Source organism: Solenopsis invicta, chromosome 10 (genome assembly GCF_016802725.1).
Source record: "Solenopsis invicta isolate M01_SB chromosome 10, UNIL_Sinv_3.0, whole genome shotgun sequence".
Classification (NCBI taxonomy): Eukaryota; Metazoa; Arthropoda; class Insecta; order Hymenoptera; family Formicidae; genus Solenopsis; species Solenopsis invicta.
The window spans coordinates 10603350-10617133 of NC_052673.1; the positions used below are offsets into that span (position 1 = coordinate 10603350).

The 13784-nt window shown below is 32.6% G+C and overlaps 1 protein-coding gene across 1 annotated transcript; it reads left to right on the forward strand.

Annotated features, from left to right (window-relative positions):
- Positions 1-1958: 1958 nt before the first annotated feature.
- Positions 1959-13506, forward strand: LOC105195005 (relaxin receptor 1). The gene is given in 22 exon segments (XM_011160198.3): positions 1959-3447; positions 4665-4784; positions 5369-5434; positions 5512-5614; positions 5805-5876; positions 5956-6027; positions 6105-6248; positions 6946-7014; positions 7096-7167; positions 7251-7322; positions 7772-7843; positions 8128-8199; positions 8408-8479; positions 8767-8837; positions 8994-9097; positions 9100-9178; positions 9644-9789; positions 10158-10308; positions 10592-10721; positions 11327-11517; positions 11868-12026; positions 12104-13506. Coding segments are annotated over 22 exon segments (2280 nt in total). The 5' UTR covers positions 1959-3359; the 3' UTR covers positions 12259-13506.
- Positions 13507-13784: the final 278 nt, after the last annotated feature.

The following is a 13784-nucleotide window of genomic DNA, read 5'->3' on the forward strand; positions in this document are numbered from 1 at the left end:
CGGAACATCGATCGTGTTAAGGTAGAAACGATTTGAGCGATATCAGTGAATTGTTTTAAATTACGCTTGGTCATTCTATCTTACCACGAATGATAAATCTTATTAATATGCCCTATCCATCATCCCAGATTTTATAACTATACTTAACATTGTTGCGAATTACAGCGAATTATGGTACAGGTTAAACTTTGACGTTTTATTGATATTATCCATTTAAATAATAAACTTGCAGTCTTACTTATCAGTTGTTAATGATTGTTGTTAATCGAATTGTCATAAAAGTGCTGTAAAATTTACGTGTAGCTATTTTCAAGATTTTTATTAAAAAACCGTGTGCAAAAAAAACAAATGAATATGATAAGAATAAAACTAAAACTAACAATAAAAATAAACGGTACACGAAAAAAATATAAAATAATAATAACATCTAAATGCAGAACCCCATTGTTTTTTTATTTTTCAATTTACAAACGTCTGTTAAAAATGTTTTTGTATTAGTTCTATTTTAATATTGAATTAGTCATAAAACGATATAATTATTTTATTTATATATATATTTATATATATATTTTATATATATATTTTTTATATATATATTTTTTATATATATATTTTATATATATATATATATAAAATAATTATATTGTTTTAATAAAATAATTATATATTGTTTTAATAAAATAATTATATATATATATATATATATATATCATTAAAGAATATAGAACGATGAATACGAGTCAGGCACGGTAAATAATGTGCAAAAAAATAATATAGTTTATTGAATAATTACATAAAAGTATATTGTACGTTCCAGCTTATCTTTCGAGTCATCTTCAGCATATGTCGGATTTTAATCAATTATTTTAATACAATAAAATTATTTTCAAGTCTACATTTAGCTAAATTTAGATATTTCAGTAACATTATTTTTTCCATGTAAAGTTGACACGTATAATAAAACTATATGTTGATAATATAAAAAATAAGCATCTTTATTGTTCATAAGTAAATCATCAAGAATTTTATGCATCTTGAATCACTAATAAGCCATTCCCAATTTGAGATTGATGAACTACGTGATGGTTTTTGAGGCCAAGAGGTACGTCATGGACACCTTTACGATCTGCAACGGAACAGCTGCATCATGCTTCTTAATTCTCCTTGCAGTTTATTTATAGGTAAATTAAATGAACCAGAAACACAAAGCGGTCGCGCTTCAGATATCCATAATTGTCCTATTGGAAACATTCGCAAAGATCATCAGAATTACCGTGCCGAACGTTTCCAGAGAAGATGTAAAACTTTCCGGCCGTTAAGTATAACGGCTTTTGCGATCGAGCAATGCATTAGAAGACGTACTGGCTCAAATGGTGTTTCGTTCCAGTTTGAAAAATAATATACTTAATCGTAAGCCACGCTCTGAAGTATGACATTAAATTAATATTTTTTTCCTAAATTATACTTATTAGTTGTTTAGATTTCTTTCTTTGTCATTATTCATTTTAAGAATTGACCAAATTTGAAGAGATTGTATTAAATCAAATTAAAATATTATTTTTTTAATACATCAAAATTACATTTAAAAAATTAAAGTTTATAATATCCAGGGTTGAATAAGTTAATATATTTTTTTAATTAAATTAAAATTAATGGCTTGTAAAATTAATTTAGTTACACTTAAAATTGCAAAACCTCGGTTAAAAGTTACATTAATATTAAATAAAAGTCTTTAAAGATATTAAATATATTAAATCAGAAAGTCATAATTTTTAAATTTGATTGCTCTAAACAATTATAATGTAAATCGTCAAATAAATTTAATATTTTATTTGTAAATTAAGCTTATATGAAATAACAAAGGAATATGTGAAAATACATTTTCTTTTAAAAATAAATGTTTTTATAAATTTTTAATTTAATGTAAGAAACAAAGTAATAAATTAAAGTTTATTTGTTTTAAAAATAATTTAGTGGAATTAAAAATTAAATCATTCAAAATTAACTCATAACTAGTTAAAAATTATTAATTTTATTAATTTTTTAAATTTTCTTATTTAACTTTCAAACTAGTTACTACCCTGATAATATCTAAAACATTATAAATTCATTAAAAAATTGCGACTACTAATTACTAGTAATTTATATAATCATCGATGCAAACGTTAAAAATAAATTATAATTATGGATTTTTTTTCTAACTTGAGCGAGTTTTAATTATTTTCTCGTGTTTCATTTAATGTTGCTTATCCAATGATATGGAACCGACAGCTGACTGCACGTCAAACTAAGGCACTGATCTGTGACAGTCGCACCGATGCACAAGAACGCGTAGGATGGTATTAAAATCGCGCAAACTAGAGCATAAGAACGTGTCTTCGATGTGTCAGAAGAGATTAATGCGAACCGGCAGCTCGTACAGAAGAATATAGTTGCCGGAACTTGTCGAAAGCGCCATAGAATTTCCGTTATTCGCAGGATAATGTCGAGCCGTAATCTCCACTGTGAAGATTTTAATGCACGAGATCAAGATATTAATAGGGATTAACGAGCAAATTGTGCGAACTACCTTATTTGTTTAAACAGCAATCCTGTCCGATCCTTTTAGTCAACAATTTAAATGCTAAATTCCTTTAAACTTTAAATACTAGATTTTGCCTAGACTAATGTAATTTAACATTAATTAAAATCTTTTTCCATTTCGTTCAACTTGTTTCTCAAATTATAGGAGGAATATTTAAATTCTAGATTTATCTCCAAAGCTTGGTTATTTAGAACCATTTGATTTAAAATAATTAAAAATGTTTTCTCTTTTTATGGTAGTAATACATAAATGTATATTTACTTATCACTATATTAAGAAATAATCCTTTGCAAAACTTTACATGTTATACATATATCGTTATACGATGGGATGCGGCATTCGATATAAGACTGCAAAAAAATTACAAATTCTGCAGCCTCTGTGGTAAGTTTTATTTGCGCACGTTACTATGCTTATGGGCAAGGGAGATAGCTGGTTGGAGGATTGGAAGAAATGTATACGCAAAGGAAAGCTCCCTCAGGGTCGACTAAGAGCGCGTGTGCAATACGTTGGAGCTTACATCACGAGCAAACGGATGCAACTAGTGTTATGCAGTTAGTGTCTTGAGTGCTAGCCAGTTATACGACGTAATGTATGTAAAAACTTTAGTGTAATGACTAGAATACAAAAATTGTTTATCCATCGTCTAAATTTTAAAATTATAATTATAATTAAAAATATAAAATTGTATATTTATAAGAGAAAAATAAATATAAATATTGTAATAAACATAATTAAATTTCGTAAATAGAGGTAACAAATATATTTAAAAGTTATGAGATACAAGTATATCGTTCTCGTCGGTGCATCACTGATTACGGCACTCTGCTTACTCTCTGGATTGATGTATTATTTCAATCAAGGTAAGTAGATTAATTATATTACTTTATATGTATAAGTACACACACACATATGTTTACTTTAAATGTAAGAATCTTTATTAATTTTTGTTTTTTTGTAGAATTTTCTAAGATTGCGATTTACTTCTATAAAATATTTTAATAAAAACCAGTAACTTTGAGGATGAAGTAATATGGCTTTTATTTTTTTTATTAAGTAATTTTGTCAATAATCAGTATTATTGAAACTTGAATGATTATATTCGTCCAAATGCTGTTTAACAGATTCTAGACTTAAAATAATTGAAAAAATATTTACTACTTAAGACATGATTTATAAAAATGTGACACATTGCATAATCGAAAGAAGAGGAAACGTGATGGAAATACGGCTAACTCAAAAATAAATTTTAAAAATTGATTTAGTTTAAAAAACAATGTTTTATTACACAGTCATGTATTTTTAATTTTTCATCATTTAAAATTTTCATGATTTAAAATTGTCCTGCGTTTAGAAATATTACAGATATTATAAAAAATCATTTTATCCTTGTTTAAAAGACAAGACTACAATATAACTTTTTCTTCTTCTTCCGAGTAGAATGCCGAGATTTTTACGACATAAGAAGTTTTTGGTGCAGTCTCAGCTACTCTAATCAAAATTGCCAACAAGATTTATGTAATTGTAATTATTATAAGATTTTAATTATTATAATTTTTGTTTTTAATTATTATAATATTTGTTTTAACCTATATTTAGAAGAAAAAATGTATGCATGATAAATATTGTAAAAGAAAAAAGAGCTGTATATCTTCTATCATTTAAAATATATATTTATTATTACGGACACTTATTATTTACGTTATTATTTACATACATAATCTTTCTTAGTATAGCACATCATAAATGATCTAAAGTACATGAGTGGCAATCATTGAAAATGCAGAGACTTAATTTTCTATTCTAGAAACTATTTTCTATTCGTTAGCACGTACGTGCTTATGTTTTTACAAGATAAAAATGCGTCCTTCAAGCTACGAGACTGGTAGACGGTTCCATTATTATATTGTCTCCATAAATAGAAACGATAATATGTTAAATAACTATTGTCTGTACATGATAAATTGCCACGTGTTAAACATTTTCATGAAAAAATAATTCCTTCAACTTCATAATATAATTCACTAAGAAAGTGTAATAAAAATGTCGAGAAACTCTAACATATTTTTACATATTTCAGATGAGTGTCCTATTGGTACCTTCCAGTGTCTTAACAGCACCACGTGCATGCCGCAACGTAGCTGGTGCAATGGTGTATCGGATTGTCCGTATAGCGACGATGAATCCACAGAAAATTGTTGTGTGTTTCAAATTTCATTTACATTAATATTTACCACAATTTCCGCAAGATCCATTTTCATTTCTATTCAAATTTGCTTATGATTCTCTAATAGTTAGTCGTATAAATTCAATTATTTTACAAAGACTTGTCCACTCGTTACATTGTAAGCATTTTAAAGTGCTTTAATCAATATTGCTGCAATGTTTCGTGCTATCTGGGAAGTTAATTAAATAAATTACATAATCAAGCAATATTTCGAACCTCGGAGGCCCCTATTATTATTCAGACAAATTGTGTAATAAAATGCAAATTTCTCAATATTGGAAACTGCTAATAAAATTTATGTTTGGTAAGTTCCTCGAATTGATCGAAGAACTTTACACTACACACACAAAACATTTGAAAGAAATTATCATCAAAAAATGATTTCGTAGCTTCTGAGACACTCTTCCTTAATAACGAAACGTGTATTATGTCTTAGCACTTTAGCAATATTCATAAATTTTTATTTATTGTAACTCATCACATTTAAAGAAGCAAGATTTTTAGATCCTGATTTTTAAATTTCTGAAGCTTCCCTAATCAATAAATTTGTTACACAGTTGACATGCACGGAAACTGGGATTGGTTTATGAAAGAAAGAAACTGGGGAAACTCGAAAAATTGCGGTAATATCATAATAAAGTACGCGACAGATACGTAACAGTTGCGAGGATTTCAAAATTTTCATATCTTTCGCTTGCAGATACATACGACGCTCCAGTTAAATGCACCTACGATGCGTGTCGCGCGACTTGTACTAATTACACCGACGTGCCCAAGAATTTATCACCGAACGTCACAGCAATGTACGCTTTGCAGAAAAATGCGCTTTCGTGATATCATTTTTATATGCAGCAAATCGCGTTTGGTAACTAATATTAACGATTCGACACGACTGATTTACTTGATAGAGTTGCGGATGGATTTAAATCAATTAAATGTGTTCTCTGAGTGACACTGTTAATTACTAATAACACGGATGTATGACTTCTGCAGTTTCCTAACCGACAACTCGCTCACGCACTTGCCTCGCGATGCGTTATCAAGATATCCGGAGATACGCTTATTGTAAGTTGTTCTTGCTGCCCTTGCTTCGAGATACACAAGACTTATAAAGCCTTACGTAAAATCTAACAACAATTTTCAGATATCTTGACAATAACAATATAGTCCAATTAGAAAAAGGAGTCTTCCTTTATCAATCCGAGTTATTTTGGTTGTGAGTACATGCCTCTTAAATTAAAATTAATGACAGTTCGAAAGAGGTAATCTGCATGTAATGAAACTCATTTTCAGAATTCTCACAAACAATAGCATCAGCGAAATACTACCGGGACACCTAACGGGACTGACTAAATTAGAAACTCTGCTACTGGATCAAAATAAAATTGTGACGGCAGATTTTTCTGACCTGGAAGACAGCACTGCTGCGTATCTGATGTAATATATGTCTCAGTATACAATTATTTTATTTTACTCTACTACTACGTTAGGTTGCGACAAATTATGGACGATCTCAATCTCTATCCATCATTTATTGTGAAATAAACACTTGCTTTCTAATCACCGCGTTACATATTTATCACCCTTTTTACTCAGTATGTTATATATATTTATTTAACATTATTATTTGAAATCTCCTGCTCTACTTATATCGCCAGTATTGTTCATGAATTTCAGAGATGTATGATTCATACACGTTATGATTTATAAAGTTCAAAATCACTAATTTCCGAGTAATCTAATCCGCGTGTGATAAGCACGTTTATTATTTACTGTGTGTGTAATCAGTCTAGAGCGCATCGAAAATGTAGATCCGTTTGCAGCAGATTGCTTCCTTGATGCGCGTGGTAATTTTGCTATAGCTCGAATAGAAGGCAAACATGCAAATCCCATGCAATCAGATTGAAACAAATTGCAACAAAAAAAAGTACAGTTAATTGTAGAAATTTATCAGTGTCTTTTCTCTTCATAAAAAAATTAATTTTTCACATATTATAACAGTCATTTGATGTATAAGAATCGCTGTTAACAATTATCGAGGCAGCGATATCAGTAGGATTGCCTCGTCCATAATTATTGTTGTTGATTGATAAGGGACGTATGTTAATATTTCTTCTTTTTTATTAAAAAATAGAAATCTGAGTAAGAACATGTTAACGACGTCCGCTCTGAAGCTACCACGATTGCCGGCGTTAACGGAAATGTAAGCCTATACGAATACGTACTTAAATGAAAATTGAAAATGCGCACACGTACGTCCGATTTTCCTGAAGTCGCGTTTCAGAATATTGGACGGAAATCACTTCGAGTCGATAACGGAAGATCTATTCGCCGGATGCCCCGCTTTGAAATCACTGTACGTACGTAAGTAGATTACGGAAGCGATTACTGTCATTGTTAATAAGATTCATGTGAGCTAACGGCTCGACGATGATTCAGGAGTATGGAGGACAATAGCGTAAGCAGCATCGACGGGAATGCGTTTCGGAATTTGCAACAACTTGTTGAGCTGTAAGTGCACAAATGTTAATGTGACTCGGTTTCAAGTTAACGGTACCGGCGCGGCGCTCGGTTATTGTAAACCACAGGATAAAACACATCACGCCATTCCGATTATCGATTCAATATTACTATGTCAAGCCGCGCGATCGGTTGCCTTCTTAAAGTAAAATAGATACTTTGGGTTTTCATTCTAGTCGCGAGGCAGGTATAATTAAACGCGGTGTTTAACTTTTTATTGCCATGTCCATTTCTCTATACAATTATAACCCGCATCTGTTTAATGTTAGAGTACGCGAAGATTTATTACCGTACAACAGACGATGACGCAGATACAGTTACAAGTTGGAAATTGCATTTTATCTTGAACGTTATTAATGGTAAACTCTACTGCATCTAATGGATTGGTTATAAATCAAATATCAACAATCGAAGACAATTAAAGTGCAGCCTTGTTTCAGTAACTTGGCATACAACAGGATAGTCACGATACCGTCAAACGTGTTCCAGCCCGTGAATAATCTGTCGAAGCTGTAAGTACAAATATCCGTGTCGTAATATCAATCCGCGTGATAATCAGCCTCGCTTCTATATATACATATATAGATGTTTGAGCTACGTACGTGCTTGAGGTCTATTCGCTGATACTTAGCGCTAAAGATCTGTTCGCGAAAGTGAACTGCGGAAACGTCACGTATCCGCGAGCGCAACCGGTTTTAATTATAATTTAAGCTCGTGCGCGTGTAAACTAGAATCTATTTGAAAATAAGATCCATTACTCTGGCAATGCTCGTGTGATATAATCTCGTTCTTCCAGATTAATCGGTTACAACCCTGTCGTCGAGTTATCAATGATGCTTTTTAACCCATTGCATAATCTTCGCTCTCTGTAAGTTGAATCGTTTTTTGTTTCAACGGCGAGTTTAACCACGCGAGTGGTTTTTCCACTTAATAATACATGAACATGAGGCTGTAGCATAAAATTTTCATATTAATTTTATGAACATCATCCTCTTCTTTATTAATATCAATAGAAGTTAATATAATCGACTGAGTTAATTTTACATCAATTTTCATTATGATATATGGAATTTCAGAAATGTCGAGGACATGAACATGGACGATATGGATAAAAACGCATTCGACGTGTTTCCAAGACTCGATTTTGTGTACGCTGATGTTGTGATTATTTTTAATGCAGTAGCTTCTTTAATAAACGCAAAAATTGATAATTTTTTTAAAAATCGATAAAAATCAAATAACCTTTATATCTTCAAACATAACATTATTTTTACTAATTAGCTATAGATTTGCAAAATAGAGAATAAAATTAAAGATACGTAATTTGTAATTTTTTATACTTGTTAATTCTCTCGCTTTAAGTTTTCAGCTTCATAATTTAATTTAAACCAATCTGGTAATACGAGTACAAGATAACTACTACTAACATTTTCAGATATTTCAAGAAATTTCATTACTGCATGACTTACGCGCCGAAGGTACAAAAATGTAGACCTATCAGCGATGGTAAGACCATATGTCGTGATTAGATAAAATTACTACTTAAATTGCAGAAACGACTGATTGATTCGATATTGAATCGAACAAGATGTATGCCAAGGAAGATATCCCTTTTCTCTTTCTCTTCTCTCTTTCTCTAATTTTTTTTTTCTTTTTCTGAAGGTGTGTCGTCGATGTCACATTTGCTGGGTAAACCTTTGTTAAGGGCTGCCGTTTGGAGCATATCTTGTGTCACTTGTCTTGGTAATAGCCTCGTTCTGTGGGGGAGATTCACCGCCAAAGATGAGAAAGATTCACCGCCAAAGATGAGAATCAAGTTTTGAGTATCATTATCAAAAATCTCGCAGGTAATATCGCGCGAATGTGTCCTTAAAGAAATATTCAAAATTTTTCAAAAGTGAAAACTAGATGGCTGGAAAATTCAAAGCAACGAAATAGTTTTTAAACTTTAAGCATGAATAATTACATAAAAATATAGAAGTAAGATAATTTTTTTATTTTATAATTCTAAATTTTAATCGTCCTTTTGACAATAAACAAATGACTTTGAAGTTGTTTGAAATTTTTAGAAAGTTCAAAAATTTCAATAGCCTGCTCGTCGGTGCTTTAGTATCGCGTATTTAGACACAATATAACGACGGCGTAAATAATCCCTATTCAAATGAATCGTGGTACGTACCGAATCACGAAGTGCACGCGAGTTATCACAGTTCACGGTTCACAACAAAGCGCAACGCGATGATCGATCGAGCATATTAATGTTAGGCTCACTATAAATCACAAGGCGGTAAAGTCACGTAATCCTTTTATAGTGTCCGACATGTTGATGGGAATATACCTCTTCATAATCGCCATAGTAGACGCTCGGTTCCGCGATAACTACAAGGAGGAAGCAAGTACGTGGATGTCCTCATGGCCCTGCACACTTCTAGGAGTGTTAGCAATGACATCATCCGAGGTATGCACATTAACACCTCGCTAAATCCCACAATTTTCAATTCGCAACGTACAATTGCTGTTTAACGGTACTATTTATAATGACCGCTTACGCTACTATTCAGCGAAATCTAGGCGCCCGTCGTGACAAAGTCGACATGTGTTAGCGATATTATGTAATAATGTATTTATAATAAATATCGGTGGCATTAATCACGCAATTCTTAAAACGAGTTCAAAAGATTTAAATGTAGCTTCCCAGCTTCACACTTCTTCGCTTCTAATTTCTTTGAATATAGCAGTATTACAGTTAGGTACAAATTGAGATTAGAGGACACTTAAAAAAATGTCGGAAATTAAAATAGATGATCGTAAATATTGTTCGACAAGGTTTCCGTGCTCATCCTGTCATTTATGTCCGTGGAGCGATTTATTCTGATCGCAGCACCTTTGAAGTGTCACCACGCTATGACATCTCGAGCTGCAGCCTCATCGATGATCGTCATCTGGATTACCGGACTCATCGTCGCTTTTGTGCCAGGTTTGTTTTACGCGGATCTTTTCATATTTTATTTTCTTAATTTCTTGTTATAATTCCTCTTTGATTTAATTTCAGTATTATTTATTATATAATTATATTAATTATATTTGTGATACGACATGATAAAATATAAACATTTTCGAATTTATATTTTAATTATATATAATATTCTTGAAAATAACTAATTACATCATTTTAACAAACTTGAAAAATTTTTTTAGTAAAAATAGAAATTTTTCATAATCGTTTAATCGTTATTGATTATTTTCTCTGGATTCGAAAGTTATTCATTGGAGGAGCAGCACAAGGTTCTACGGTGTCAATGGGATGTGCTTTCCTCTACATATAGACGATCCGTATCTGATAGGCTGGGAATACTCGGCTTTTATCTTTCTGGGACTTAATCTTATCGGGTAAACTGCACATTATTACGAGAAATGTATATTGAATCACAGATTGAATTATGCGATATACTCGCTAAATCTGAATCAGTGAAATCTTACTAATTTGCAGTACTATACTTGTAACTGTATCATTAGTGATTATTCACTGTCTTTCAGTGATTCCGCTTAAGAGAGAGGCTTTACTCTCACTGATTGGAATCAAGATATTATCACTGAAAGACAATGCATCACTAATTGACATAGTTATAAGTATACCAGACTGTTCATTGGCTTTCAGTGAATAACACACTGATTCCGATTTAGAGAATATAATTAACCGTCATTTAAAAAAATGTATTGTAAACAAATATATTTCTTTAACTTTTTTGTGTACTGTAATGAAATTTCTAAAATTTATTTAGAAAGATTGTAACAGTTTTTTAAGTTGGTTCTGCATTGCTTGATTACAACTAGCCATTAGTATCAGAATTTTCGAGTGAGTTCAGTTGTGTGCCAATGTTTGTTAAAAAATTTATTCAATCTCACAAGCTTGATCGATTCCTCATTTCGTGATTGCTATAACATCACATCGGAGGAAGAGAGCCTTTCAAGGCTATCATTTCATTCATTTGCAGATTGATGATTATCGGTTACGTTTACGTGGCCATGTTCGCCAGCATCTGGAGAACGCGCCGCGCCACACCGTTGTCGGTCGGCGATTCCGAGTTCGCCCTCAGATTCTTCCTAATCGTGTTGACAGACGCGGCATGCTGGGCGCCGATTATAGCGTTGAAAATTCTCGCCTTGATGAAATATCCCGTGCCACGTAAGCAGAAACGCTTGATGCGAGTTTTCGCGTTCCCACTGACTCGTTTCCACTGCAGCATCGTCTCTGTTACGGTCTTTGTAAAATAAATATACATGCAACTTGAACTTTATTTCTTTTAGCATATTACTTTTATCGTTATGGACAAAATGTTTACTCTGTTGTTTTATTTCGCGAAAAAAATCAACCTGAAGAATTGAAGTTTCGTATTAAAACATAGAACTCATATGTTATAAAAGTAATGCATGTACAAGATCCACGAAAAAAATTAATTATTACTTTGCATTGAGATATTTAGTAACGCAGTTAAATTTAAATGTTAATAACGAGTGGATGAAATTTATGTATAGCCGACTTGCACGCTTGGATAGTGATTTTTATTCTGCCGGTCAATAGCGCGATCAATCCGCTGTTGTACACTTTTACCACGCCAAAATTTCGGGAAAGATTCAACGAAAGTTGGCTCGGAAAAGTACGCAGCTACATGTTGAGAAATCATTCCAGACAAGGTTTGTGTTCCCATACGAGTAACTACTTGAACTCTCCGCTCATAAAACGTCTATTTCTTTTATTTCTTTTATCACAGATTCACAGGCATCAGCTGCCACCAATAAAACTACGATTACCGATAGGAACATGATGCAGCCAATGTGGAACGAATTTGACGAAGGAGACAGAAGGAGCACACCTTTGCTCGGTTTCAACTCGGATGGAAACGCTCGACCCGAGAGGCAGGACTAAAATTTAGTAATTTTCGTCTATTAATCATATCGCCTTTTTTTATTGAATGATATGTAAATTGCTGACGCTGATATTCATATTACACGTTACAAAGACGATAGATTGTAGTTATAAACTATAAATCTTCGTAGCACACATAGTCCATTTTAAAGAATGGACGAGTGTAGAACTTGCAATAGTGAAATTCTATTATCTAATAACCGTTGAAGAAGGAAACCTTTACAAATCGAAAAATTATAATTAATGTAATTCGAATCGAACTCAATTAATTTAGATTACGTCACGCCAAAGAAACTTTCTATAACATGCTACAGAGAATGATTATCTGCTGTTTGCACGTATTTTTGCCTTTTTTAAAAAATCCGTCTTATCAGATGTAGGCTGCAGTTGTTTAAGAATATATGCACTCTGCTCTCGTATATCTTCGGCTCTGCTAATACCGTTTTATTACAAGCAACTCGGCAAGAAGCTTAGCTTAGGCACGGTGCTCTTATTCTCGTCTCCCGAGAGATTAGCCGTAAGTAAGGTACCCAGAATACGCTCCGTTTCTGAATGTATTGTTTCGCGCATGGGTGATCCCGGCATGCGGATATTTCAATTGTACGAACTCCGATGGCCCCCGACGGAGGTATCCACCCACGATGGAGCACAGAAAGAGAGAGAGAGAGAGAGAGAGAAAGATCGTGCTCGAAAACGTACATAAATTATTTTCCGACGAAGTCGGAAACGCGAAACGCGCCCTGAAAAATTTACGACATCGATTCTGATGTACCGGCAAATCATGTTCCGCCGATGTGGCACCGTTATGCCGGGTCAGCGCCACTTGTTCCGTATTATTATTGCGAGATGAGAAATTTATCTTGGAACACACGGGCGTGACTTTTTAACGGCTCCACCGATGTACGCTCTAAAACGAGCACTACATCACTCAAATATACTCGATTAGTCGGTGTAAAATCATCGGTCGGCACGGCCATCCCCCTGAGATGACTTATGAAGCGATAATAAATGATAAAGACGAAGAAAGGATAAGGAATTACTGACAATTAATTCCCAACTTTGTGATGGGACACGCGATGTTGTTCACTTCGCCTTTGCTATCGCGTATTAAATTATCATATGAGAAGATCCGTGCGGAATGTCAGATTGGCGTGTTTAACACTCTTGTAATCAAATAATAATTTATAACAAGCAAAACAGTACTTGTAGAAAATTACCTTACAAACGAATAATACATAATATGATGTACTTATCATGTTTATATACGACATAGTTGCAACTTCCTTCCTTTTTATATATTTATAAAAGAAAGCCTACGATGATATGATACATGACGTAACGATAGTACATGTAGAAAAATATGTTCAAAAGTTCGAAACATTACGTTAAAATAAAAAAAAAAGCATCCTGATATTTATAACTTAAAAAAAACGTTTTAGTAAAGAGGAAAAGGTTGAAAGGTGAAAAGAAATAAAGTAGACTAATTAACATGCTTATTCATACATCCGCTTACGAATGAACTCCTC